Raw genomic sequence first — 27,263 nt, forward strand, 5'->3', positions numbered from 1 at the left:
ATGTATTAAATACGTAAGTATGTATTTAAAATTGGGAAATTAAATCGAGGCATTAAAGGAAAAAGAAAATGACAGAGAACTGCAAGATCAAGTTTCTGGGCCATAAGCATTTAATGTGATGTAAGATATTTCTTAACAAGGGGCAGCATTCTCATCATGTTGAAGGAACATGACCTAGTTAACTTAATACTGAACCCAAATGGGAACTAGACCTATGGACAGAGGTTGAGGCTGTGTAAAATATAGTAATGGAAATATTTATACCAATCCCTGAGGTTTACGGTCATCAGGAGACACAGGTCCAATCCCATAGGTTAAGAGACAGTAATTTCATATTTGGTGTATCAGGAATAATTGTTTTTTTTCATACACTTAAAAAAGCAAAGGGAAATTTTGCAGCTAAGCATGGACAAAATGATTGTGCAGTAATTATCATGAGATGCTATATAAAGCCTTTATCTTTTTAAAGATTTATTATTTATTGCAAAGTCAGAGATACAGAGAGGAGGAAAGACAGAGAGGAAGATCTTCTGTCCAATCATTCACTCCCCAAGCGGCCGCAACAACTGGACCTGAGCCAATCCGAAGCCAGGAGCCAGGAGTTTCTTCCGGGTCTCTCACATGGGAGCAGGGGCCCAAGGATTTGGGCCTTCCTGGACTGCTTTCCCAGGCCACAAGCGGGGAGCCGGATGGGAAGCAGGGCTGCTGGGATTAGAACCGGCGCCCATATGGGATCCCGGGCGTGCAAGGTGAGGACCTTAACCACATCACTATCGTGCTGGGCCCTAAAGCCTTTGTTTTTTATGCTTTCCTTAATATTATCAATCTCAGATTATTGCTTTCTGGATACAAAGAATGCACACCTATTGTTATAATTTTAGTAGTGTTCATATTGTTTATAAATGTGTATGTATCTTCCCTGACATGTACATATAGGGTTTATTAGTAATATCTGTTCAATGCTACTCATTGTTCTGATGAGATCGAAGGCTTTATGCCTTCATTTACTTCAATCTTACCAAGATTCTGAGAGCACTTAGAGAAGTAGTTCCATAGAGGAAAGCACTGTGCTATTTTTAAAAAATGTATGTCAAAGTTTGAGAACAGTGAATAGAACATGAGTTCTCTTGTGTCTTGAGCACAAAATGAGTATTTCTCATTTTGATTAAAAGTGTACTAACTTTGTTATTATCATGCATTTTCTTCTTGTTTAGCTCATTAATGCTTTGTGATCTAGGAGTTAATGCTTCATCTAAGAAATCATCTAATCTAGTTCCTTGAACGTGAGGGGTTCTCCAAACTGGGTCTTCTTTTAACGGATATGACCAATGATTTAAGAAATTTTTGTGGTGAAATAGAAAGGAGAAGTAATTCTTCTTAGCCCCTCAAATTTGTGAAATGAGAGAACCTGGATGCAATCCAAACATCTTTTTCCCCCCAACTTAATCTGACTATTGCTAACTATTAAATGACCTTGGACAGTACTCTTAATGCTCAAGACAATACTAAAGTTTGAATGAAAAAATATTATGAAAGTTCCTTGTATGTTATTAGTTCCTGATAAGAATCATTAAATACCCAAGTCTATTCTTTCAACATAATTTTCTAAGTTGAAAAATACTGCAAATACCTCTTCTTTGTTCTAATGCTTTGTTCCCCTTCAACTGGGTCTCAGTTCTTAACATGCATCTTATCTGTGTTCACAGACGTAGAGCACTGAAATGAACTTTATTCCCAGTAGTCACAATATTTAAGGAGTTATTTATTTAAAAATAGAGGGAGAGACATAGCAAAGGCGCGCGCACGCGCGCGAGATAATCACTCATCTATTATTTCTCTCCCTAAATGTACGTAACAGCAGGAGTTGGAACAAACAGAAATCAAGGAACTCATGTAGTAGACACATTAAAATCGGGTGACTAACAAATGCATCTGTGAGTTGGTTCCCTATAGACTAACCTAACAGTTAAGTGTGAGTCAAAAGTGAAAGAGAAGTGGAGAAATCCTTTCAAATAGAGAGAACAGTAAGTGAAAACACTGGGAGGTATTAAAGTGCCTGTGATATATGAGATACTAAAACAAATCAGGCAGTAGACAGAGGGAGGAGGGAGAGGTACACATACTGAACTAGTTCCAGTGTGCATGATTGGACCATGTTACATTATATAGGACATGGATTTCTTCCAAAGAAAATAAGTTAGTTCAGGAGTCTTTTTGTTATTTAAAATTAGACCTTAGAAATACTTATTTGAGGGCCCATTGTCGTGGTCTAGGAGCTAAAGTCCTCGCCTTGAACGTGCCTGCATCCCATATGAGCACCGGTTCTAATCCCGGCAGCTCCACTTCCCATCCAGCTCCCTGCTTGTGGCCTGGGAAAGCAGTCCAGGAAGGCCCAAAGCCTTGGGACCCTGCACCTGCGTGGGAGGCCCGGAAAGAAGTTCCTGACTCCTGGCTTCGGATTGGCGTAGCACCACCCATTGCGGTCATTTGAGGAATGAATCATTGGATGGAAGATGTTTCTCTCTGTCTCTCTTCCTGTATGTATCTGACTTTGCAATAAAAATAAATCTCTAAAAAATACTTACTTGAAATATAGGAAGGGAAGGAGGAGAGTGAGAGAGAGAGATCTTCCATCGGCTCATTCACTCCCCAGATGCTTACAGAAGCTGAATCTGGACCATGCTGAAGCTAGCTGCCTGGATTTCAATCGAGGTCTCCCCTGTCGATGACATGGACCAAGTATGATGGTCCTCATCTCCTGTCTCCTAGTGTACACACTAAGAAACTGGAGCCAGAAGTGGAGTTGGCACTCAGACCCAAGCCATCTTGTAAGATGTGAGTATCTGAAGTGCCATCTTGACCACTACACAAATTCCCTGTTTCTTGATGTGTTTTAAGAATGAAGGGTATCCAAATTAATTTGTGCTGTTGAAATGGTAGCTTCAACGGTTGCATGTAAAATGAAATGAGAAGCATGAGAACAGAATGTGAACACGTTGGCCTCATAAAGTGAGGATCATTGCAGTAGCAATGAGCATGAAATGGTGGATGCGTACAGTTATTTCAGGGTGGAAAAACAAGCCTTGTTAGTGGAGTAAAAGAGGGAATGCAGAAAAAGTAAAAATGAAAGTGTATTCCTATGCTTATGGTAGTAGCATTCATGGATGTTGTTACCATATTCTGAGTAGCATATCTGTGAACCTAATGATTTAGGAGGAAACTGAGAGCCCTATTTTGCAGGTAAGAAATTAGAAAAAAAATACATGAAAAGTTATTATGAGCTGTCAGGATTTTAGGAAAGGGTTCAACTGGAGGTAGATATTTGAAAATCATTTGCATTTGTAAGGGAAGGAGGGGAGAAAGACAGGAGAAAGAGTTTCTTATGTAGCATTATCTCTAAAGGCCTCATAAGCTCTTCCTGTTTAAAATATGGACACCTCAATTTTTAAAATTCATTCTGTTGTTATCTATTGCACTTTAGACCTGAGAAGCTAGGAACATTTTTTTTCTGCTCAGTTAGAATCTAAACTACATGAGGGTAGAAATTTTGCTGTGTTTATTTTTGTATTGCCTAGTATTTACTCTGCATTTTATTCTGTACTTATTCTGTATTGCATAGTACTTGTTTCATGCTTTCCTAGTACCTATGAGATGCTAAATAAGTTGACTGGAATTTGCTGGGGGAAGCAAGTGCAGAATGTAGCTGAAACATTCGAAATGTTTTATTGCAAAGAGAAGCAGATAAATGGGTTTCAGTGGAAATGCAACAGAGTGGTCCTGTTAAGAGTTGTGGTGACATACTAGAGCCAGGTCACAGAGACTGTTTGGCAGGGATTTGCGCAGAGGTGCGCAAACCATCATTTACTTGAAATCAGTCCCACAGAGTGTTGATGCTGTGGGTATTCATAAATACCTCAGATCAGTACAAATCAGGGGTTTTGTTGTTGCTTCTTTGCTTCTGTTGCAATTTTCTTTCAAAAATGAACTTAGCAGCATACCACCCATGGCTTCTTTACCCCATTTTTAAAATAATGTGGATTACAGAAGCAAATTTTTAGAATAAAGACTGATAATTCAATAGTAAACATGTAGGTAGTACAATCCAACATATTTCACATAATTGGAATGGGAGCCTTCTAATTGTAAGAAGAGGGAAAATAAAAGTAACATTCTTTTTTATTTGAAATTATTTTATTTCTATAAAGTGAACTAATTTCATGTATTTTGCAATATGGATTTAGTAGCACAGCGATACTTCCCACCCCACAATGCCTCCTGTAATGCTCCCCATAAACCTTCCTCCTTACTTATTTCTTTTTACAAATTTTTACAATGGCATACATTCAGTTCACTTCACAGTCACAGGCCTAACACACCATTCAGTAAAGAATTGAACAAATAGCAAGTAGAAAGAAACAGTTTCTCTAGATTATAGCCAAAGGCTATGACAATAAGCATATCTTTTGTTCATATAGGTTATCATTTTTGGTAGTCTGTGTATCAGTTACCACCAGTCGGGGAAAACTTTGGTTATTTGTCTCTTTGAGACTGATTTATGTCAATAAGCATAATGATTTATAGTTGTTTCCATTTTGTTGGCAAAGACAAGATTTCATTTTTTGTTATGGCTAAACACAATTCCATTGTGTGTGTGTGTATCACATTTTTGTTATCCAATCATCAGCTGATGAATGTTTGGGTTGGTTTCATATATTAGCTATCGTGAATTATGTTGTAATAAACATGAGAATGGAAACATCTCTCACATGTTGATTTTACTTCATTTGTGTCAATTCCCAGGTATGAGGTGGCTGGGTCATATGCTAGATCTATTTCATATTTGACAAATCACCATATTATTTTCCATAATGGTTGTAGTAGCTTACATTCTAACCAACAGTGGATTAAGATACCATTCCCTCCCACATCTTCACCGGTGTTTGCAACCTTTTGTCGATGATAGATTCCAAACAGGTTGAAATGAAAGTTCCTTGTGGTTTTTACTTGAATTTCCCTGATGGGTAGTGATACTGAACATCGTTTTCATGTGTGTCTTCTGGGCATTTATATTTCCTCCTTTGAAAAATACCTGTTCATATTCTTAGTTCATTTTAATTGGACTATTTGTTTTTGCTGTAGTTGAGTTTCTTCTGCTCCTTATTATCGTGATCATTAAACGTAATCGAATATATAGTTTGCAGATATTTCTCCCATTCTGTGGGCTGCCTCTTCACTTTGATGAGGTTTTCCCTTGCAGTGTAGAAGCATCTTACCTTGAATAGCAGTAGTGAAAGAGGGCATCCTTGTCGGGTTCCAGATCTTAGTCGAAATGCCTCCATATTTTCCCCATTAAATATGATGCTGGCTATGGTTTATCATTTTTTCCCTTGACTGCATCTTCCTTCTAGACCCAATTTGTTTTTATTTTTATTTTTATAAAATGAAAGGATGTTATTTTTTAATAAAGAATATTGTATCTTATCAAATTTATTCTCCATGTTTTGAGATAATCATATGGCTTTTAATTCTTTAGATTCCTAATGTGATATGTCACAGTTATTGATTTGCATATGTTAAACCATCCTTGCATATCATGCAAAATTTCACATGATCTAGGTAAAATGATCTTTTTGATGTGTCATTTCATTCAATTATCCAGTGTTTTGTTGAGAGTTTTTGCATCTGTGTTCATCAGGAATGTTAGTCTGTAAGTCACTTTGTTGTGTATTTTTCTAGTTTGGAGATTAAGGTAATGCTGGCTTCATAGAAGGAAATTTGCAGAATTCCTTTCAGTGCTTCGGAATAATGTAAGAAGAATTAAAACCAGTTCTTGAAAACTTTGGTAGAATTCATCAGTGAAGTCTTCTGGTTTGGGCTTTTCTTTACAGGTCCTTATTCTTGACTCAATCTTCCTTTTAATTATTGGTCTAAATAGTTTTGTTTTTAATATCATTCTCTCTCAGTTGTTATAGTGATTTTTGTTAAAAAATGCTTTCCCATTCATTGATCTTATGTGTTATTTTTTGGTTTCAATTTTGTATACTTTTTCAATAATTTAACTTATTTCTTTCTTTCCACTAATCCTCACTTTGATTTTTTTTTTTGGTTCTTCAGATGTATTGATAGATCATTTAATTGATGCATTTCTGATTTCTTGATTTGGATGCTAATTGCTTTGAACTTCCCTATTAACACTGCTGTTGCTGTACACCATGTATTTTGATATGTTGTGTTTCCATCTTCATTAGTTTCCAGGATATTTTTAATTTGTCTTTTGATTTCTTCCCTGACCCACTTTTCATCAGTAGCATAGTGTTTTAGTCTCATATGTTTGCATATTTTTCTAGAATTTCTTAAGTTGTTAGAGTTGTTTATTTCCAGCGTCACTACATGGTATTCAGAAAAAAAATACATGGTATGATTTCAGCTTGCTTTATAGCCTAGTATATGATCGATCCTAGAGTATGTTCTATGCACGAATTTAAAAATTGGGGGTTTTGTAGCTGTTGGATGAATTGTTCTGTAGATATCAATTAGTTCCATTTGGACCATGGTATAGATTAGCTCTGTTTGCTGATTTTCTGTTTAATTGATCTGTGAATTTCTGTTTTGTCTGATATTAGATTGGCTACACTTGCTTGTGTTTCCTTTCATTAGCATGGGATACCTTTTCTCACCACTTGCCTTTTATTCTGTGTGTATCTATGTTGGAAAGATATGTTTCTTGTAGCAGCAAATAAATGGTAGCTTCTTGGATTTTTTTTATTTTTTTGTTTTTAAACTTTTATTTGAAAGGCAATATTACAGAGAGAGAGAGAATCTTCCACCCACTGATTTCCTTCCCAACATATGCGATAGTGAGAGTTAAGCTGTTACGAAACCAGGAGCCAGGGGCTTCTTCCAGGTCTCCCATTTGTGTACAGGGTCCAAAGGTTTGAATCATGCTCTGCTGTCCTCCCAGGCCATAATCATGGAGCTGGATTGGAAGTGGAGCAGATGGGACACAAACATTTGTCTATATGGGATACCAGCCACATAGGTGGATGCTTAGCATACAACAGCATGGTACCAGTCCTGAAGATTCTTCTTTTTATAATCCATTCATCAAGTCTATATCTTTTAATTGCACAGTCTCGGCCATTTACACGTAGGACTATACATGAAAGATAATGACTTGGTTACATGATTTTTCTACAAATATTCACATAGTTTGCTTTAGATTTCCTCTGAACTTTTACTAAGCAGTTTTTTAAGCCATCACTTTCTTTGTTATCATGATCATTCTATATTTCTGTTTTTGGCAGTTCCCAAGCATCATTTCTACTGCTGCATGAGTGGTGGCAGACAATTTTGTTTGTTTTACAGGGTCTTTATTTCACCTTCATTTATAAGAGAGAGTTTTGCTAAATGCAGTTTTTTTGGTTGGCAGTTAGGACCTAGTCTATGTCTCTGAATTTTCTCCTAGTCTGTGGAGTTTCTGATAAAAAGTCAGCTTTTAGTCTAATTAGGGATCTTTGGAAGGTAATGTGGCATGTCTTTACATTTTATAAGAAGCATTTCTGTTAATGTCCAGTAACAGTTCTGTGTGCTTCCTGTTCTTGAAATATCCCCTTTTTCCCTCACATAAGGAAGTCTGCAATTATCTCACTGCATAGAGCTTCTAATCTGTGTGTTCCTTCTTTAACTTCAGAAACTATTAAGACATGTATGCTATATTGTTTGATGCCATCCGATAAAGCCTGGACATCATTTTTCATTTTTTCACTTGTTCTCTTCTTATGCCTTACTGAGATACTTTCAAGGATTTGTCATATCTTGGTTATTCTTTCTTCTGCCCTACCAAGCCTGTTGTTGAAGCTTTCTATTATATTTTCTGATTGGTATATTGAATTCTTAGCATCTGCATTTCAGTATATCTTAATGTCTTTGTAGCATTTTTCTTTTTTTTTCTGCATGCTTTTGAATTATCCTGTGATAATTTTTTTCATTCATTTTTAGGCATTTCATCCATCTCTTCATTGTCACTCTGTATTATTGAAATGTTTTGTTCCTTTTTGGGAGTCATATTGTCTCCTTGTTTTGTTGCATTTCTGCATTTATTTTCGGGTATTTCTGAAAGGGCTTGTTGTTTTTCTCTGATGTTATTTGTCTTTGAGTTATATTCCTGGGGTTTTGTGGAATGACTGCTCCATCAGTGTTTATACAGGGATTTGGACTGGTTTGTGCCAGTGTGCTCAAATGTTGGGTGAGATTCCAGTGTGATACCCAAGTTGGGCATGGTAGATCTCTTGCCCACATGAAGAAGGCAGTGATGATGGATGTTAGTACGGTGATGATGCAGGCTCACCTAATCTCTTGTAGTCATCAATGCCCAGGATTGGCTGGAGTAGCTACCAGCCTGCTCACACCACCATCAACAAAAAAAAATCAATGAAGTTCTGTGTGAGCATACAATCCTTCATTGTTCTATCTCAAGAAAAGGGAGCCCTCTTAGCTTCTGAAGTCAGAGCTGTTGAATGCCCAGACATCCAGCTACACACCAGACAACATCACATCATCACAAAATTCCCGCAGTCTTTGTATATAACACTCGCATGGTTGGAGGGTGCCTTGTGAGCCTGTTTTGTCCATGGAGAGAGCAAAGGCTTTGCTAAGCACCAGCAACCTGGGAGGGTTTTGTCTTTACAGCTTTTGTCCTTTTCTTTTTAGTTGACTTTTTTCGACCAGACTCAGTGCATTTTTTTCTCAGGAATTTTCAAAATGTTTGATGTTAACATTTCTGAATTCCCATTCCTGTCTATTTCCCCAAAAGTGAACCCAGCAGAAAATACTTTAGTGAAAGTCAGTTCTTTATACAATATCACCATAAGAACTAAGTGATAGAGTGCATGGCCCAGTATAAATTGAGGATTTTAAAATTATTTATTTGCAATTCCTTTCTGAATCAATTTTCCACGAGAACCAATCTTACTGCTCATTTATTTACCTCTGTGTCCTGAATGTCTATACTATATTCTGGTACCTAATTATACATCGGTAAATGTTTGCCAAATATATTTTTCAGTGTCTCATATTTTCAACATAGTACTTTCCATAATCAGTGACATTACTTGTAGAAATAGTTACTTTTTGAATTGAATACATGATGTTTAAGTTCTGTTTGCACAGCCAAGGTTATGATTATTTAGTTAATAATCAGAAGAGTAAAGTAACTTTTAGTATAGGAGTCTTCCATAAACACTTCAATTTTAGTTTTGTTTTTATATTTTCCCCTGTTACAACTTTGGTAAACATTATGAATTTTAAGCTGCTGTTTTACAACGGTACCAAGATAGTAGTCATGGTTTAGTGCTATTTTCACCATAAACATATTTAAAACACTCATTGTAAGTTTAAAAGGTGAAGCTGTTTAGTGTTTCCTATTTATAAATAAAATTCTTCCTTTTCATTATTAATTTTGTTATGAAACATAATCATCATCATCAATGAGAATTATTTTTATTAGCACATTTTATAGTTATTTAAAAAGAAGCAGTTTTATCAGATGACAGAAGAAAGTACCTGGACTGTTAAAGTAAAGGCTAAAATTGATTATTAGTAATAAGTGAACATATCTTCCAGAATGCAAAACAATTTAACATGGGAAGACCTATGTAAATGATTTTCTTTTGTAATTGTTACATAATCATATTAAGGGGAGAATACAAGTATGTAGAATGCAGTTTTGAATATAATAAAGTGGAAACTAACAATCTAAACCTTTAATGAATGAGTTTGTGTTTTTAATTTATTAACACTAGCTTTTAGGCATCAGATGACATTACAGGATAACATAGCTTTCTTCATTTACAAACCTCAGGAGATATGTACCTTACCTTCCAACCGTGAGTTCTTCAAAATTTAGTATTTGGATTTGGATTTTTCTGTAAACGCACGTTGTGATTGTGTTAGCATGTATATACGTACGGTTTCATATTTGGATGTGCTATGTTATTCCTAATTTTGGATCCAAGTTTCATTTGTGTTGGTACATCCATACCCTTTATCTTTCATTGAATTTATTATTTACTGGGCTTTGTTGTTGTTGTTGATAATATAGCTGCAGGAAATGATCAAAGCTTATGCTCATTTTTTCTAAATGACATCGTCCCATTTTTTAAAAAATGGACTCCCTAAAAGGTTGACTAACCAGAGGTTTGTAGGTATGCATTTATATATTTATCTTACAAAAATCATGTTTACTTCTGATTACACATGATTGTACACTATAATCCATTTTCAATACCTTCCTTTCCTTGGAACAAAGTGAGACTGATTTATATATCAAATCTTGTGTTTAGATGTCTCAAAACTACTTTGAAGTTATGCCTGGTGGTTAGCTAATCAGACTTTCCTGGCATTGACTATCCAGGATAAGAATGGTTTTGTTGAAAAATGCTAGTTTCATAACCAACTCATTTGCATGGACTTCTTTTTGGAGTGAGGGCATATTGAAAGAAAACTATAGAATGTTGATTTTATTGATTCATTTTTATCTTTGCAAAAACACTTATTAAAACAGAATGCATTTATCTAATTGTAAAATTAATGTATATTGATTAAAGTTTGGAAAATAATGATATGACAAAATAAAAAAGTTAGGTCTCAATTACACTAGCATACCTATTTCACTAATATTTTCAAATATATCCCCATAGTCCTTCTGTAAAATTGGTATGCAATTAAGAATAAATAACACATTATTCCTTTGGTATTGTTTTGTGTAGCATTATTTTTTTTTAAAGAATTTACACTTTTTTTTAAATTCCAAAGGCAGAACCTTCCACTTACTAGTTCACTTCTCAAATGGCTAGAACAGCCAGGGCTGGGCACGCAAAGTGAGGAGGCAGGAACTGCATCAGGATCTTGCATGTGGGTTGCAGGGGCCGCATCCCTAAGCCAGCGTCTACTGATTGCTCAGGTGCTACATGCTAGTGAACATGTGCTCCACTTGGAATGGCTTTGTAGCAGATCGTGGCTTAACCCCAGAGCATTTAGCTTAATATAGTATCAATGAACAGCCAAAAGGAGTGTTTTGAATGGCTTTGTAATTTTCCTATACAGCTACAGAGTCAAACATTCTAGAATTCTCTGTTAAGGCACTAACATTAGTCTGAGCTGGGGTTTTTTGTTATTAAATATATTTGCATTGTAAATACCATTTAAAGTGTTCATCAGATTTATGTAAATCTTCATGTAAATGTGTAATTTCCTTGGGGTGCATTCCCTGAACAAAAATGATTGCATCGATAAATATGTTTATTTTGAAAGTTTTGATAGACTTTGCTTAAATGTTTTCATGAAGTTGTAACCAACTGATACTCAAAGTAAGCAGGAATTTGGCCAAATTCATAAAGCCTGTGGAACACTGATCACTATACTTTTCTAATTTTTTATTAATTTGATGGCTAAAGAAATATGACTGAAATTCCACTCGTTTATCAAATGTGCGTGTATATTTGCATCGATTTAGACTCTATCTCACTTATTAGAAAGAGGGAAATAGAAATGTTTGCTAACTGAACAATTTTGATTCCAGTGCTGCCCTTTGTATCATGTCCTTGTGATAATCCATTTGCAAATACACTAACCAGTATGCTGTGATTCCTGTTTTCTGATGTTATTCTGACTGCCTTTGAATGTTGCCATGTGTCCCTGTGAACTGCAGTTCCCTCATTTTAAAATGTGTGGCATTTTGGAGTTAGTACTGTGGTTTACTAAGCTAATTTTCCACCTATGGAGCCCTTATCACAATATGGGTGCTTGTATAATACCTGGCTGCTCCACTTGTGATCGAGCTCCTTGATTATGACCTGGAAAAAGAGAGGATGGCCCAAGTCCTTGGAATCCTGCACCCACGTGAAATCCCTGGTAGAAGATTCCAAGGTCAGAGCTCTGGTCATTACAGCTACTTGGAGATAGAACCAATGAATGAAAAGTTTCTCTCTCTCTCTCTCTCTCTCTCTCTCTCTCTCTCTGCAATTCTGACTGTAAAGTAATATAAATAAATCTTAAAAAACAAAGAATGGCCTTGTTGGCCAAAGCTGGATCCATAGAAAGCTGAAAGCCAGGAGCATCCTCTGGGTCTCCTATACAAGTACAGGAGCCTAGGGACTTGAGTCATCCTCTGTAGCTTTAGCAGGCTGTAAGCAAGGGGCTTGATCAGAAGTGGAGTGGGTGAGACATGAACCAGCACACATATAGGTATATTCACTACACCACTGCTCTGGCCCCAATCATGGTGTCATACTCTTTGAAAACTAATTGCTTTCCAAACTATCAAACTAAGGACAAGTTTACTACTCTGCTGTTGATAATACCTCGATATTCCTTACAGATTTTCTATAAAAGATACATGTTTTCATTGAAAAGTTAGATTGACATAGGAGTCAGAAAGAAAGATCTTCTACGCAATAGTTCACTCCCCAAAAGGCTGCAATGACTGGAATTGAGCGAACCTGAAGCCAGGAGCCAGGAACTTCTTCCAAGTCTTTCACATGGGTGCAGGATCCCAAGGCATTTGGCCATCCTGTGTTGCTTTCCCAGGTCATCAGCAGGGAGGTGGATGGAAAGTGAATCAGTTGGGGGGAAAAAATGGTGCTCACATGATATGCTAGCACTGCAAGGTGGAGGATTAGTTGAGCCATGCAGTTTCTTAGTTTTATCTTACTTTTCACTATCCTCCTTTCTGTGGCTAAGACATCCAAAACCAATATTCCCAGGGCATATCAAAGTTTTCCTGACATTTGAACTTGTTATGCTATTTCACTATTCATTCTGCATTTCTAGCTAATGAAATACTATGAACTTCTTTCAGTTTCCTATTCATCAAGAATTGTCTGATCATCCCAAAATATATATTTTCTCCTTTATCCAAACACAATAAAGCACTGGTTGCGTTAATTTCTGGAAAAATGTGACTTCTTTTCACCAAACTAAATATTTTGAACTCTCTTTTTTTTTTTTTTTTAATTTTTGAAAGGCTGGTTTACAGATAGAAGGAGAGTACAGAGAGAAAGATCTTCCATCTTCTGGCTCACTGCCCAAGTGGCTGCAAAGCCAGTAGATTCTTCCTGATCTCTGACATGTGTGCATGGTCCCATGGCTTTCGACCATGCTCTACTGCTTTCCCAGGCCACAAGCAGGGAGCTGGATTGAAGTAGAGCAACCAGGACACAAAGCAGTGCCTATATGGGATCCCAGTGTGAGCAAGGGGAGGATTTAGCCACTGCACCATCATGCTAGGCCGTTGAATTCTCTCTTATTTATTTATGCTCCCATTATCCCAGATAGGGCGCAGAGCCTGTGAAATGTCTGTTGGATTAATCCCTTGAGTAACTCACTTAGATATTTTGATTATAATGGTTCCTTAGTGAGTTTGTTGTAGTAGTAGTGAGTACATGTTAAAGGAATTCAAAGGATTTTTGAACATTTAATTCTATTTGTTTATAAAGAAAGAATTAGGAACACCCTCATTCCTGGGTTCCAATCCTGGATTGTCTTCGAATCCTGCTTCTCACTAATATGCACTTGGAAGCAGTAGGTGATTTCTTCAGGTACTTGTTTTTACCTACTTGCACATGACTTTAGAGGCAGATAGTAGCAATATGGGCTGAAAAGTTAAATAGTTTGTTGACATTAGTGGAAACTTATTTTCTTGACTGATTTATGTTGGCTTTTGATTCAATTTTGCGTCATAATTTTTTGCAGTTTTTTGATATTGATTTGGACAGTTGAGTAAATGTTTGTCTAATTTATGCTCATTTTTTTACTGTAATCATTTGAGGCCAAACATATGAATGTGCATGCCTGTCTATAAAATATCAGTGAGTAGATATGAAATTAATCCATTTGGATTAAAAAATTCAAAGCTGTCTAAAGAGTGCGCATATAAATATTATACAGCTTGATAGAGTGCAGTACTATGTGGTGTTTTGATACACAGGCACATGTTATAAAACTTTAATTAGTGGAATCATAGTTATTTCCTTCAAAGTTTACCATTCATTTGTGATAAGAATTTTCAAAATCAATTCTTACACCATTCTAACAATATGTATAATATGTCATTATTTATAGTAACGTTATTGTTTTCCATATAGAAATCAGAATTTACTTTTAACTTGAATATATGGCCTACTAATCATTGTTTCCCCATCAAATATTTCCCCCAGTTCATTAGATTTTTTAAGGTTATATTTATTCATTTGAAAGGCAGAATCCCGCACACATACACACATACAGAGAGAGAGAAAATCTTAATGAAGACCTGCATTAGGCAAGACTGAACTAAGCAAAAGGCTTTGAGCCTGGCACTTAATCTGGGCACATGAGTGACAGAGACCTAACTCCTTGGGCCACCATCTCCTGTCTTCCAGGGTATGCATTAGCTAGAAGCTCAGTCAGAGGAAGAGCAACCAAGACTCAAAGCAGACACACTAATGTGGGATATGGTGTTTCAAACAGTGACTTGACTGCTGTACCAAGTTCCACCCCTTAAAATGGACCTTTTTATGTTAGTTAAACTACTACTGTTCAGTTTATACCTCACGACTGCCTTGGCCTCCTGCCTGTTCTTGGTTTTGTCTTTGTAGTTTGTCTTTCAGATATTTTTTTGATTGACAAAAACATGTATTTGTTTATCATGGACAACATGATTTTTGAAATGTGTATACTTTGTGGAATGGCTAAATCAAACTAATTAGCAAATACAGCACCTACTTGGTTAGTTTGATAGTGAAAACACTTGAAATCTCTTTGCTTAGTAATGATTAAAAGCAAATGCTTTGTTAACTAGGTCAAGCAATGGGTGTCCTGGACTTTATTCTTTCTAGCTGGCCAAAGTTTTGTGTCCTATGACCAACATTTCTGCAACCCCATTCTCTCCTCCCAGCCCTTGGTAATCACCATTGTGATAATTATCTCTGTACAGGACTTCAAAGATTATCTCCAAAGTCTAGGAACTGAAGTGGCACACTACCTTAACAGATGGACTATAATGTCCGTGAATATTTTTTTAATATGCTTGAAGAATATTACAAATCACTATCTATATACCATGTTTTATTTTTGTTAGCGAAATATATGACCCATTTCCCACAGAGAGAGATTTAGATCTTTACATAAACACCAGCAAAAAATTCGATTAGGAGGCTTAAGTTTTCTTTCTTGGGACACAAGAATTAAATCTTTTTGTATACTTATTTGATTACTAATGAGCTATTTTAACTGACAGGTTAATATCAATTTTCATGGAAAAGAAAATGTAATCTCTTATTTTTGTGTCTTGTCTAATGAAAGCCAAACTCTTAGATGAGCTTCCTTGGTAATTTGAGTTAGAAAAATGTGTTATGAGAGATGGAGTTCTTATGTGAACAAGGAAAAGAAATTAACGTTAGTGCTCATCTTACTGGTCTGCCAAATTGGAAGACCATTTTACTTCTGATGATCATGTTCTAATTAGCCTCTAGAGGACATTCATGGACATTGGAGTGCTTGTTTTAATCCATCTTCTTTGTGTAATATTGATTTGTTCATTACTCTTTCAGACTCAAATATACAAACCAAAAATTGATATGTGGTGTTAATGTGCTTACAGATGTTGCCACAACTTATCCAGATAAGAAGTCCATCTTAATGTACATCACATCACTTTTCCAAGTTCTGCCGCAACAAATCAGCATTGAAGCCATCCAGGAAGTAGAGATGTTGCCAAGGCCATCAAAAGTGACTAGAGAAGAACATTTCCAATTACATCATGAAATGCACTATTCCCAACAGGTAAAGTATTGAAAGGACAACAAATATTAACACCATTTTCTATTTTATATGTATTTTTGACATCACAGATACATACCTCCTAATATCATATATCATATCATATCTATGTGTATACACAAAATAGTGCATGGGCATACAGAAAGAAAAAAGAACACTAAACCTTGTTAATTTAATGTCGTAAGGATTATAGTTTTCTTTTCAAAGCACATGGTTAAAATATCCTACTGATGATATACCCCATATTCTTGGAGTATAAAACACAGAATATATTGCATTTCTATCCTGTAAAATAAAGTGAAAGAAAATTATATAAATGTTGATTTTGAAACTGCCACCAACAAAAGGCAAGTGCAAAAAGCCACAGAAAGGACAAAGACTCATACAGTATTCAATTATATTTTTACAATTTTTGGTGGCAGTTTGTTGATATACTAACAAATTTTGATTACTTAAAATAACATGTTTGAAAAGATGCAAGTGTTTTAGAATAATTCAAATATATATAAAATGGAGGATGTTTCTGATAAAATCAAATTTCATATCAGTATTTAGAATTCAGTGGGATTCTTCATTTACATAGTCTTGTTCTTTCAAGCATTTTTGGGTGTTTTTTTGTTCTTTCTCAGACATGAACAGCAATAATAATAATAATAAAAGCCTTTAGCAACATTTCTGCTGAGGGTGTGGGAAGCTGTTAAGCCTAATTTTCACACTCCACTAGCTAGTTCTATATTTAGCTCAAGAAAACTTTAGTCCTTTCCACGGTATTGATCTGATGAATTCTGGCTTTGTTTACCTTGAATTCAGAGAAAACTGCTTTAGGCTCCCTGTTTTGGGCAGGCTGAAGAGGACTGTTCCTTGTAACGGCTAGAGTTGTGTCAGCATGGTTAAAGCCCAAGGTCATATCCTGCCAGTTTAACCTGCCCGACAAGACCTTGAGCACCACAATTCTTGGAGTGTTCGTTTGTCTGAAATCATTCATATGTATTTTGGATTAAATGTTTCATTTCATCATTTCCATTTACGCTCTGTTGTGTGTTGGAAAGTAGTCCTTCCAGGGTTACTTACCATGTCTCCTTCCACCCTCTGTCCTTCCCCACACACCCGAAACCCTTCTCTGCAGATCACAGTCAGTCTAGCACAGGGTTATGAGCGAACCTCTTCTCCCAAGCCTCGATTCAAGAGCTATGCCTACACGCAGGCTGCTTATGTCAGCACTTCTGACCCCACCCGGAGCCCATTTCCTTCACAGGTCTGTCAACATTTACTCTCTTCTTCAAACCAGAAAACTTTCAAGAGAATCTAACATTGCTTTTACGTGTTTGAGTTCTTTAGTGCCTTTTCTCTCTTGCATTAGGAGCTGTTTTATTTTTCACCGCTTTATTAGATGGTCTGACATGACGCTGTTTTACTGTTTATTCTCCACATTTAATATATGTTGATTTTTATGGATGGGATACATGTAATAGTGACTTGTACTTTCAATATGAAAAGTCCTTTTACAAATGTGGCAAATAGTTATAATATTACATAGCCCATATATATGTGTAATTTGAAAGTATGGACAAATATGTGGAAATTACTAACTGCACTGCTTGAAGAGACTTATTTAGATCTAGTATACAAAAAAGAGATTTACAGTAAGTGATTCCTTTTACTGTATTTCCATTCTATAAAATGTGTTTTGTATTACTAAATACATGCAAATATAAGCTTCTTCATATTAGACTCCTTAATTTTAATAATTTAAATTTGCATATAATTTGGTCTATTGTGTTGATAAGAAAAATCTATACCAAAATCATAATATATGTAGCATTTAATATTTTGGATGCGATGAATTTTCTCAGTATACTTTTCTACCCTTGTAATATTGTAGGAAACCTAAAAATGTAAGAAATTACTTAGGACATGGAAACAGAATGTCCTAGAATTGCTAATTTGTAAGGATTTCTCATTAAGAGAAAGCTTTATTTAGCTCAGTGTAGCAATTTGAAAGTTCTGTAGCTTTTCTGAAATCGATCCTATGCGAATAGTAGCTTAGAAATTGTATGCCTGATTCTCTTTAAACTTAGTGTGAATTTTGGGGACTCATTTTTTTTTCAATCAGTGGTATGCATTTAATTAGTAATTTTTGTGGCATTTAATTGATATATGAGGCTAAAAATTCTTTGGCTGAATTCCCCCAAGGAAACATTAATTTGGGGGCATAGATATATACTCTGTCTTTGATTAGTTTTCTTGCATCTTTGGACAGGGACACTTGGTGAGCAAGTTTATGTGACTCTGATTCTTCTTCTGTTATCATGAAAAATTTCACAAAGGTTTATCTATCTATCTATCTATCTATCTATCTATCTATCTAAGATAAAGAGTGAAACCTCTCATCTGCTGGTTCACTCTCCAAATGCCTACATTAGCCAGGAGTCAGAAAGTCTATCCAGGTCTTCCATGTAGTGACAGGAACCCAATTCTGTGAGTCATCACTACCTCCCTCCAGGGTGTGCTTTAGCAGGAAGCTCGCATCAGGTGCTGGTGTTGGGACTAACACAGACATTCTAGTGTGAGTTATGGGCACTTAAAGTAAAATTTCAACCACTAGACCAAATGTTGACCTCTAGTTTAGGTTTCTTGTTCAAGTTTATAAATAATGTCTTCACTGTTATTAAATACTGATGAATGTGTCACACATGTGCAAACACATGAAATAATGTATTGCTTGTAATATTTCCTAGGAATGATAAGTGTTATTTTTATTCACGTTTTGTGTGTAAATTTATCCAGTCTTTGCTCTCCATCCCAATTTTCTTGATTCTCCTGGAATGACTCTCCCTCTCCTGACTCTCAAGATTCTTTTTATTGGCACCACTCATGTCTAAGGCTTAAGCAATAGATGTCATATCCAAAAATAAAGTAGCATAAGCCAAGAAAAAGATGTACGGATTTTTTCCCTCCTCATTATCAGTTTTCTTGAACTGCTGTTTTTTAGAAGGTTTTCCAACTGCCTGTTCTGGTGGCACATTTTCACCTCATTACTGCCTCATTAAGGCTTTGCTCAAGTATGACTCCTTAATAAAGCAAATTCAAATGGATTTAAATTTTTCTAGACTCTGCATTTTACTTGTATCTAAATCTTACTGAATGCATAGTATGTTGTGAAACATTCAGTAAATTCGCTTATCTTTTTACTTAGCCTAAGTCACTGAAATAAAACCCAGTGTTTACTTTTTGAAAAATATGAAGTACAAATCACAAGGAAAATAATATCTTAAGTTACTAAAGGAAGCACATCAGAACCTGATGTTACATGTAGTAAGATTTGAGACGTTCATATGTTAACTATGTTAATGAACTGTTTGTAACATCTCAGAAGGTCTAAACCTGCACTTCCCTCTTCAGATTGGATCTGCCTACTTTAAATGAACTCAAATCAGACTACACTGCATTGCATCAAAAGTTTTTATGTAAGTGGTATAAAAGACTAGTGGTATGATAAGATGGAATGTTCTGTAAGAAAGTCATGCAGTTGATACTCCTCTATGGAAATCAGAAAAATCATTAAAATTTTGTGGGTCACCATATTTTTTCCAAAGATTTATGCTATGCATTTTTATATGTGTTTGAAAGGCAGACAGAGAGAGAAAAAAATTAGAAAGATCTTCCCTTTGCTGGTTTATTCTCCCAATGGATGGAAAAGCAGAGATAGGGCCAGTGCCAAGCCAGTACCCAGAAAATCTATCCTAGTCTCCTTCATAGGTGACAGGGACCCAAGTACTTGAGCTGTCATCTGGTACATCCAGAGTATATTTAATAGGGAGCTGGATTGGAGGCAGAGTAGCCAGGACTCAAACCTTCACCACATTATGGGGTACAAACAATCCCCGCAGTCGCTTAACGTGCTGTGACACCAAATACCTTGGCTCTCATGTTAGGGTGATCATTTATTATTGTCTGTCCCAGATTTTGAAAGTGTGACTCCTAAGCTGGAGTGAGTGTTCAGGACTAGGATGGGCTGAAGCTGGAAGACCTGAATTCACACCATCTGGTCTTCTGATGTGGGTGTAGGGGCTCGAGCTGCTCTGTTGTTTTTCCAGGTACAACAGCAAGGAGCCGGAGTTGAGGTGGAACAGCCAGACTTGGACCAGCACTTTGATATTGGATGCTGGTATCACAAACAGTGACTTCTCACAAACATTATACCACAAAGCCATTCCTATCAGCATTTATTTATTAAATAAATGAGTAGTCTTAGCCAGTGAACCCAATAGCATTTATTCGATCCTCATGGTTTTGTGCCTTTCCTGAAACACTTTTTCTCAGTGTCTCTAAATCTAGTAAGTTCTTCTCTGAATATTTTGTATTATCTGGCTCTTTTTTTCTCTCTCAGCTGTCAACATTAGATCCCATGGGAAATGCAATGTCTTGATTCTCTTATCTCTTTACCCATTGCCTTATCTGCATGATTTAATCTCCTGGCTTCAGTCTTATGTAAATGACCATTGCATATATGAGTGTGTCTTCTTCACTTCCAGTATCTCTTCAATGACAGTCACATTCCGACTCATTTTCAACTCTTTGGTATTTATTTACATCTTAATGTTCACTGCTGTTTCAAACCAGCTATGTTTCCAAGTGAACTTTGTTGCTTGGCTCACCAACCTGTTTCTTGTCCTTTTTGTTATGTAAATGAGAACATGACTGTCAGTAAGCCAGTCATTGAGCTTTACATGTGAGTCATACTCTTTCTTCTCTATATTGATTTGATATTCAATAATGAGACATACTCAGCCAGTCCTTTTTTTTTTTTTTGCAGCATTTCTCCATTGAAATCTGTCCCTTCAATTTCATAGATGCCACTCTGGGTCAGGCATTCAATACACGTCTTCCAGATTACAGAAATAGCTTTTCAACTGATAATATCATACTTGGTATGATTCTCTCTGAACCTGATGCATGTCCTTATTCATAACCCTGATGATGGCATTCATCAACTTTCTTCACGCTCCCAAATTTCATCAAAAACTTCAGAATTCATTAATGATTTATATTTTTAAGCTTATTAAATCCTTGTTTGTTTCATATTTCTTTAATCAAACTCAGTCAATTGCTCTGTTTTTGTGTCAAAAAGTGTCTCATGTCAGCTTTTATGCTTCCCCCATCCTACTATATCCTTTTGCCTCTTTTCAAACTGGCCGATTTAATCCAGATCAAACCCTTGTACATAAGTGGCAGAGCCCAGATTCCAGTTAAGATTTATCTCATTCTAAGCCCATGCTATCCATGCTAGGATAACTGCATTTTCTCTTCTGTAAGAGTTTTTATATGTGTGCTTACTCACATGTATAGTGTGTACATTCATTCAATTACTTTCCACTTATTTATCCATCATCTGCTAAATGGCAGTTACTATTACAGGATTAAATCATTGATTGGCCAGCAACTATACAACATAGTGTTTGACATTATGGAGGATATTTGTTTATGGCCTAGTGATAAAATTACAAAAAAAAAAAAACCTAGATGAACAGTATAAATAACTGAGATAACATGCCAAAAAGTATGTAAATAATATGTGTTAAGTAAAGACTGTGTAAGAAAACACATTTCAAGGAAGGATTGTAAAGTATCTCTCTGAACAGGTAACACGCAATGCAAAAGTCCTCAATTGTAAGGTTACTTGAAGGTTTGAGTGATGGGCCCAGTTAACAGACCCTTTAACGAAGAATCAGATAACGGAGACCTCTGTGAATAATGGCGGGGACTTGGGCATTTATTGACTGGTAAGGTGGGAAACTATTGGAAGACGTGACATGAATTTACATCTTAATATAGTTGTTTTGTGGAGCATAACTAAAGGGAGCATGGTAGTGAGTATTAGCATTAATGCAATTGTGACATACGCTAATGGCTTGCATCTGGATTACTTCAGTGAACATGATCCATAGTAATTGAATTATACAAATGATTTTAAGAACATCATAAATACATAATTTGCTCATGTAATGTGGAACATGGGTTTGCTGTATTATTTAGGGTTATTTATTTAAGTACAGTGCAGAAAGCAAAAGCAGCAAAAATAAAACTTCTACAAGGCATTAAGCATTAAGTCATAGATAAACTTGTACCTCGGGAGATATTTGTGAATGTCTGTGTTAAATTTGTCTAATGAGTAGGAAAATAGCTTGTGAGACATAGGCAGAAGTCATAATATGTGATAAACATGCCTGTGAGACTTGAATATAAATACCAACAAGGAGATCTAAGATCAGAGTTAAAGATAAGTTATTTTGAAGCCATCAGTTCATATACAAACATTGTAATTCCTTGGCTTATTAGTATCACCCAGAAAAATAAGTAGACACAGATTTATAAAAGAAACATTGATTGATGTATGATAAAGTATCAGCAAGGATACTGATAAAGGGTACATGGAACAGGAGAGGAAAGGCAGGGGAGTACAGTACCTTGGAATTCAGGAGAGCAGGATGTCAAATTATATTAAGTATTGCTCATTTGTTCAAATAGCATGGGCATTAAAAATTAACCAGCAAATTTAGCTAAACATCAGTAGGGTAGGATCGCTAGGAAATCCTGATGCATAACAATTGTCAAGGCGCAATTACTAATAGCACAATTATTTAGTCTTAGCACCTTTTTAGTTATCAGTAAGGTTTGTACTCTGGCTTGTATTCTCTTTAGTTTTTTTATTGTTATTGTTTGCCATGATACTGTTTTGTAGATATAGGGATTCTCCCTTCCTCTCTCTTTCCTCCCTCCTCATCTGCCCCCGCAAACCATTTTCCTCTCTATTAATACAATAGTATAGTCTTTCAACAACTGTCACAAGTTCAACATTTTGCTATTTAAGTGTATCATGGTGTTATAGGTATAGATAATTTGGGAAACTTAATATTCTATTCTCAAGGTCAGATATGTGTGTATGTCTGTGTGTTTGGAGGGGTTGTTGATTGATTTAAAAAGAATAAAAGTGAGATGCTATGTGCATTAAAACATTTTAAAACAATTTCATTGAGTCATTGGTGTCCACATGGAAAAGGTCTAATTTTCTTGGACTAATCCGTCCTGCTTACTGGTAAGAGGCCTATGTATTCATTTCCTCTTCTCATAAATGCTAACTATAAACTTTGTGGCTTCAAACAATATAAAGTTACCTTATGTTGCAGTTCAGAAGTTCAACATGCATCTCTCTGAGCTAAAATCAAGGTGTCAACAGGGCTGCTTCCATCAAGAGCCTCCATGGGGAGAATATGCTACTTGGGCCTTATGAGCTTCCAAATGCTGCTAGCATTCCTTGGCTAATGTTCCCCCTCCTAAGCTAATATGGACAGCTGAAGTCATCCCTCAACTGGCATATCTCTTACACCTAGTGTTCTGTGTCCCTCTGGTACTTTTGAGATCATTTTTTAAAGATTTGTTTATTTTTATTGGAAAGTCAGATACACAGAGAGAAGGAGTAGCAGAGAGAAAGGTCTTCCATCTGCTTGTTTACTGCCCAAGTGGCCACAATGGCTGGAGCTGGGCTGATTGGAAGCCAGAAGCCAGGTGCGTCTTCTGGGTCTTCCATGTGGATACAGGTTCCCAAGGCTTTGGGCTGTTCTCCACTGCTTTCCCATGCCTGAGGCAGGAAGCTGGAAGGGAAATGGAGCAGCTGGGACATGAACTAGCACCCATATGGGAACCCGGCGCATGCAAGTTGAGGACTTCAGCCACTAAACTACAGCTCCAGGCTTGAAATCTTTTAAGATTATATTGTGATCACCTGGATAATGGAGGAAATATTATTTGTTTTATAGTCAGCTGATTATCAAGTTTAGTTCCATCGATAACTTAATTAATACTATGGTATAAGATATATTCACAGATTCCATAGTTTAACAAAGTGGCATCTTTAGGAAGAACATGGTTTTCTGTCCAGGACAATTGAATAATGTGGCATACAAATTTGTGGAAGGCATCCCTTATCTGCAAACTCACATGAAATTTGACATCACTTGACTTTTTTTACAGCTGTCGCCAACCATCAGGTTGTTTTCTTTGTCCTTTGTTGACTGCACATGAACCTTTGTCTTCTTCCAGAGGCATTTCAGATGTTCTGTTACACTAGAAACAATGTAGAGGACAAAAACATGCACACGCCTGTGTTTCTACCCTGAAGATGGTATTTACTTTTGTGTCCCTTGCACACAGTGTCCATATTCACCTAACAAATACTTTGAACCCCAATTCATTTGCTCTGCTCCATACTAGTTAACGGTGTAAAGGAATTGGACTTCAGAAAGTTACATGTATTTGCTTATGCTGCTATAATTCCATCAGAATAAAAGAGATTGCAACACAAGCAAATGTTTAAGGGTAAGGGAATCTAGATTATAGTGATTTGATCATTAGACATGAGTTCATTTGCCAGATGATGACCCTGTACCTTGTAAGTATATACAATTAGTACAAAAAGAAGACTCGTTTACCTTGCTATTTTATCAGCCAAAAAAAATGGGTGACTTATTTAACTGATATTCTCACTTTTAAAATCTTCCAAATATAACATGCAAAATAATTGGTACACTCATGAAAGTAATATTTTCTGAGATATTTAAATGAAAAATGAATTTATGTAGTCAACTAATAATTGCTGTAACTGGAATGGAAACCAATGACATGACTTCTAATACACGTTTGATGTTTCAGTGTTTGAAATTCCTACAGGAATTGTTTCTCATCATCAGTGCTTCCTTTCTCCCTTCATTTTTAACCTGTATAAATATGAAAAGTTATTTGGATAGAAAAAAAATCCATCTTTCCTTAGCTTTGAGTGATACTAGCTGTCAACTTTCTGGGAATATGCCTACTACCAATAGGACAGGCAGATCATCATTTGTGAATTTGTGGAAAAAAATGGAATTGAACGTGAAAAATAGGGATCTGAACATAAACTATGTAGAAACATTACAGAGAAGAATATCCATATCACAATATATCCATAGAGTGTTGTGAAATTAATCATACAGTTTGACAATAAAATTGTTTTTGTGATAACAAGAGGGAAAAAAACAACAAAAAAATCCTATGCTTATGAATCTCCTCAAAAATAATTAAAGTTGAAGAAAAAACAGATTTGAAATAATTGCTAGGTGGCATGTACTCATAGATTATAGGGTTATACTGAATCACATCAGGTAAAACAAGACAGGAGCTAGGGTTGGGTATCCAGAAAATCTACCCTTTGTGGTAGGAGCATCATATATCAGAATGCTGGTTCAAGTTCCAGCTGCTCTATATAACATCCAGTTACCTGCTAATGTTCCTGGGAATGCAGAGGAGAAGGACCCAAATGTTTGAACCCCTGCCACCCATGCTGGACACCCAGATGAAATTCCTGGCTCCTGGCTTCAACTTGGCCCAGCCCTTAATAGTGGTGACAATTTGGGGAATGAAATAGCAGAAAGATCTCTGTTTCTCTCTTTCTCCCCCCCTCTTTTTTTTATGTCTATGCCTCTTTAAACCTCTCCCCTCTTCTGTCTCTCCCTCCCTCTCTGTCACTGTACCTTTTACAAATCAACTTTTAAAACCATATAGTATTTAGGTATTTACAAACAAGAAAAAAATGAAAACCTATCATAAAACATGTGTCCATGCCTGACATATCTCTACTATTATATTTTCAGTTGCATTTTAGTGGATTCTATTACATCATGCCACCATGCAAAAACCGTTAGAGAGATACAGAACTAACTGCCATGACTGGCTGAAATCAATCATGGGTTAGATATCCTTGAGGCAAATGGCCAAATGTAACATGAGGGTCATTAATCAGGTTAGATTCACTTGGGAATTATGAAGGAAGAAGACAATGCATGCTGTGTTGGCAGCCGGGAGTATTTGTTAAAATTCCCAAGCGCTTGATGGATTTTATGTATCAGGCTCGAAATTTCACTCTTCTCTGAAAAATAGTGATTAACATGCATGTCCTTGATAATCCACAAATAGACAGTGATGTGTTTCTGAGGGCCTACATTAAAAGCACATATATGGAGAGAAGCATCCTTTTTAAGAAAGAAGATGAGTTGATTACATAGGAAGGAGCATAAATGTCGTCATCAGAGAAATTTAGGTTCATATTATAGCTCTGCCATTTCTTAGTTATATGACCCTGAGTTTCTTATCCTTTAATTCTCAGTGTCCTCTTGTGTATTAATGCAATTACATTTGACTCTTAGAACCCTGGTGACAATTAATAGATGAATTATGTGGAAAACATTCCTTTGTGCAGGTACAATGTAGGTTCTCCAAATATACAATGGCAACCAATATCATAATTTTTAATTAATAAAAAGTTATAGGAGATATTTTCGCCTGATCTAAGGACCTTAGATTTTTATTAGTATTTCTAAACCAATTTATAAACCAATTTTAGATCAGAACCTGTGTAGAGTGTAGCAACTTCTTAACATAATGGTTGATGGAGACTAAGGAATAGTCTTTTTTTTTTTTTTAGTTCTAAAGTTGCTTAGAAACCTCCTTAGAACCATTCAAATATATATATATATATATATGTGTGTGTGTATATATATATAGCTTATAAAACAAGAAAAATCTCTTGTATATCACTTTGTTCAGTGGTCTTCTGTGGAAAGAAGGGAAGAGTCAACTTTTCTCTATGACTCTTACAGTAGTCCCTCCCAACACAACTTGTCTCTCAAACTAAATGAAGACTGTATAAAAGAATTGATAAACAGAGGGCACAGAGCCCGCCAGTGGGGAGCACTCCTTAGATTAAAAGCATCTTTGATCTGCTTCCAGGAAGCCTTTATACCTTCTGATGTGACTGAATAAGTGACCTAGAAACAAAATTGTCAAGTTTGAGCTTATCTCTGTAGTCTGGAGCCTTGAAGGGTCTGAGTAGAATTTTAAAACTGAATGGAACTTTAAAATGAATACACAAGTGTGTAATAGTACTACTTTCAATATATACATTCTTACTTTTCAGCTTTTAAAATGTATTTTATTATGGTTAAAAACACTTTCTATGAAATCTACCCTCTTAACATATTTTTGGTATATGGTATTATTAAATATAGGTGTAGTATTGTATGACAGATTTCAAAAAATTAATGATCTTACATAGCTAAAACTATTTCCACATTAATTAAAAACTCACCACCTCTCTCTCTCTTTGTCTCTCTCTCAGTTTATTTCTTTCTCTGTCTTTCTCTCTCTCCAAACTCTGGAAATCTCTATTCCACTCTGATTTTGCCAATTTAATTATTTCGAATAACTCCTCTAAATAGAGTCATAGAATATTAGTTTTTCTATGGCTGTTTTATTTCGTTTAGCATAATGTTCTCAGATTTCATTTGTGTTGCTGAAATGCTTTAGTACGTGTTGAAAATTGACAGAATTTCCTTCCTTTTGTGTTTTGTAATATT

The 27,263-nt window shown here is 35.9% G+C and overlaps 1 protein-coding gene across 5 annotated transcripts in view; it reads left to right on the top strand.

The window, feature by feature from the left end:
• DMD (dystrophin) overlaps window positions 1-27,263 on the top strand; it is a 1,951,117-nt gene that overhangs the window by 462,661 nt on the left and 1,461,193 nt on the right. For 4 of the 5 annotated variants that reach the window (XM_058659083.1, XM_058659078.1, XM_058659079.1 and 1 more), the window contains exons 8-9: window positions 15,638-15,819; window positions 16,943-17,071. In XM_058659083.1, coding sequence (XP_058515066.1) covers window positions 15,638-15,819; window positions 16,943-17,071 — 311 coding nt within the window. The remainder of the gene's footprint in view (window positions 1-15,637; window positions 15,820-16,942; window positions 17,072-27,263) is intronic. The other variant, XM_058659080.1, reaches the window with a different exon arrangement.

The sequence above is a fragment of the Ochotona princeps genome, chromosome X, assembly GCF_030435755.1.
Source record: "Ochotona princeps isolate mOchPri1 chromosome X, mOchPri1.hap1, whole genome shotgun sequence".
In the NCBI taxonomy this organism is placed as follows: Eukaryota; Metazoa; Chordata; class Mammalia; order Lagomorpha; family Ochotonidae; genus Ochotona; species Ochotona princeps.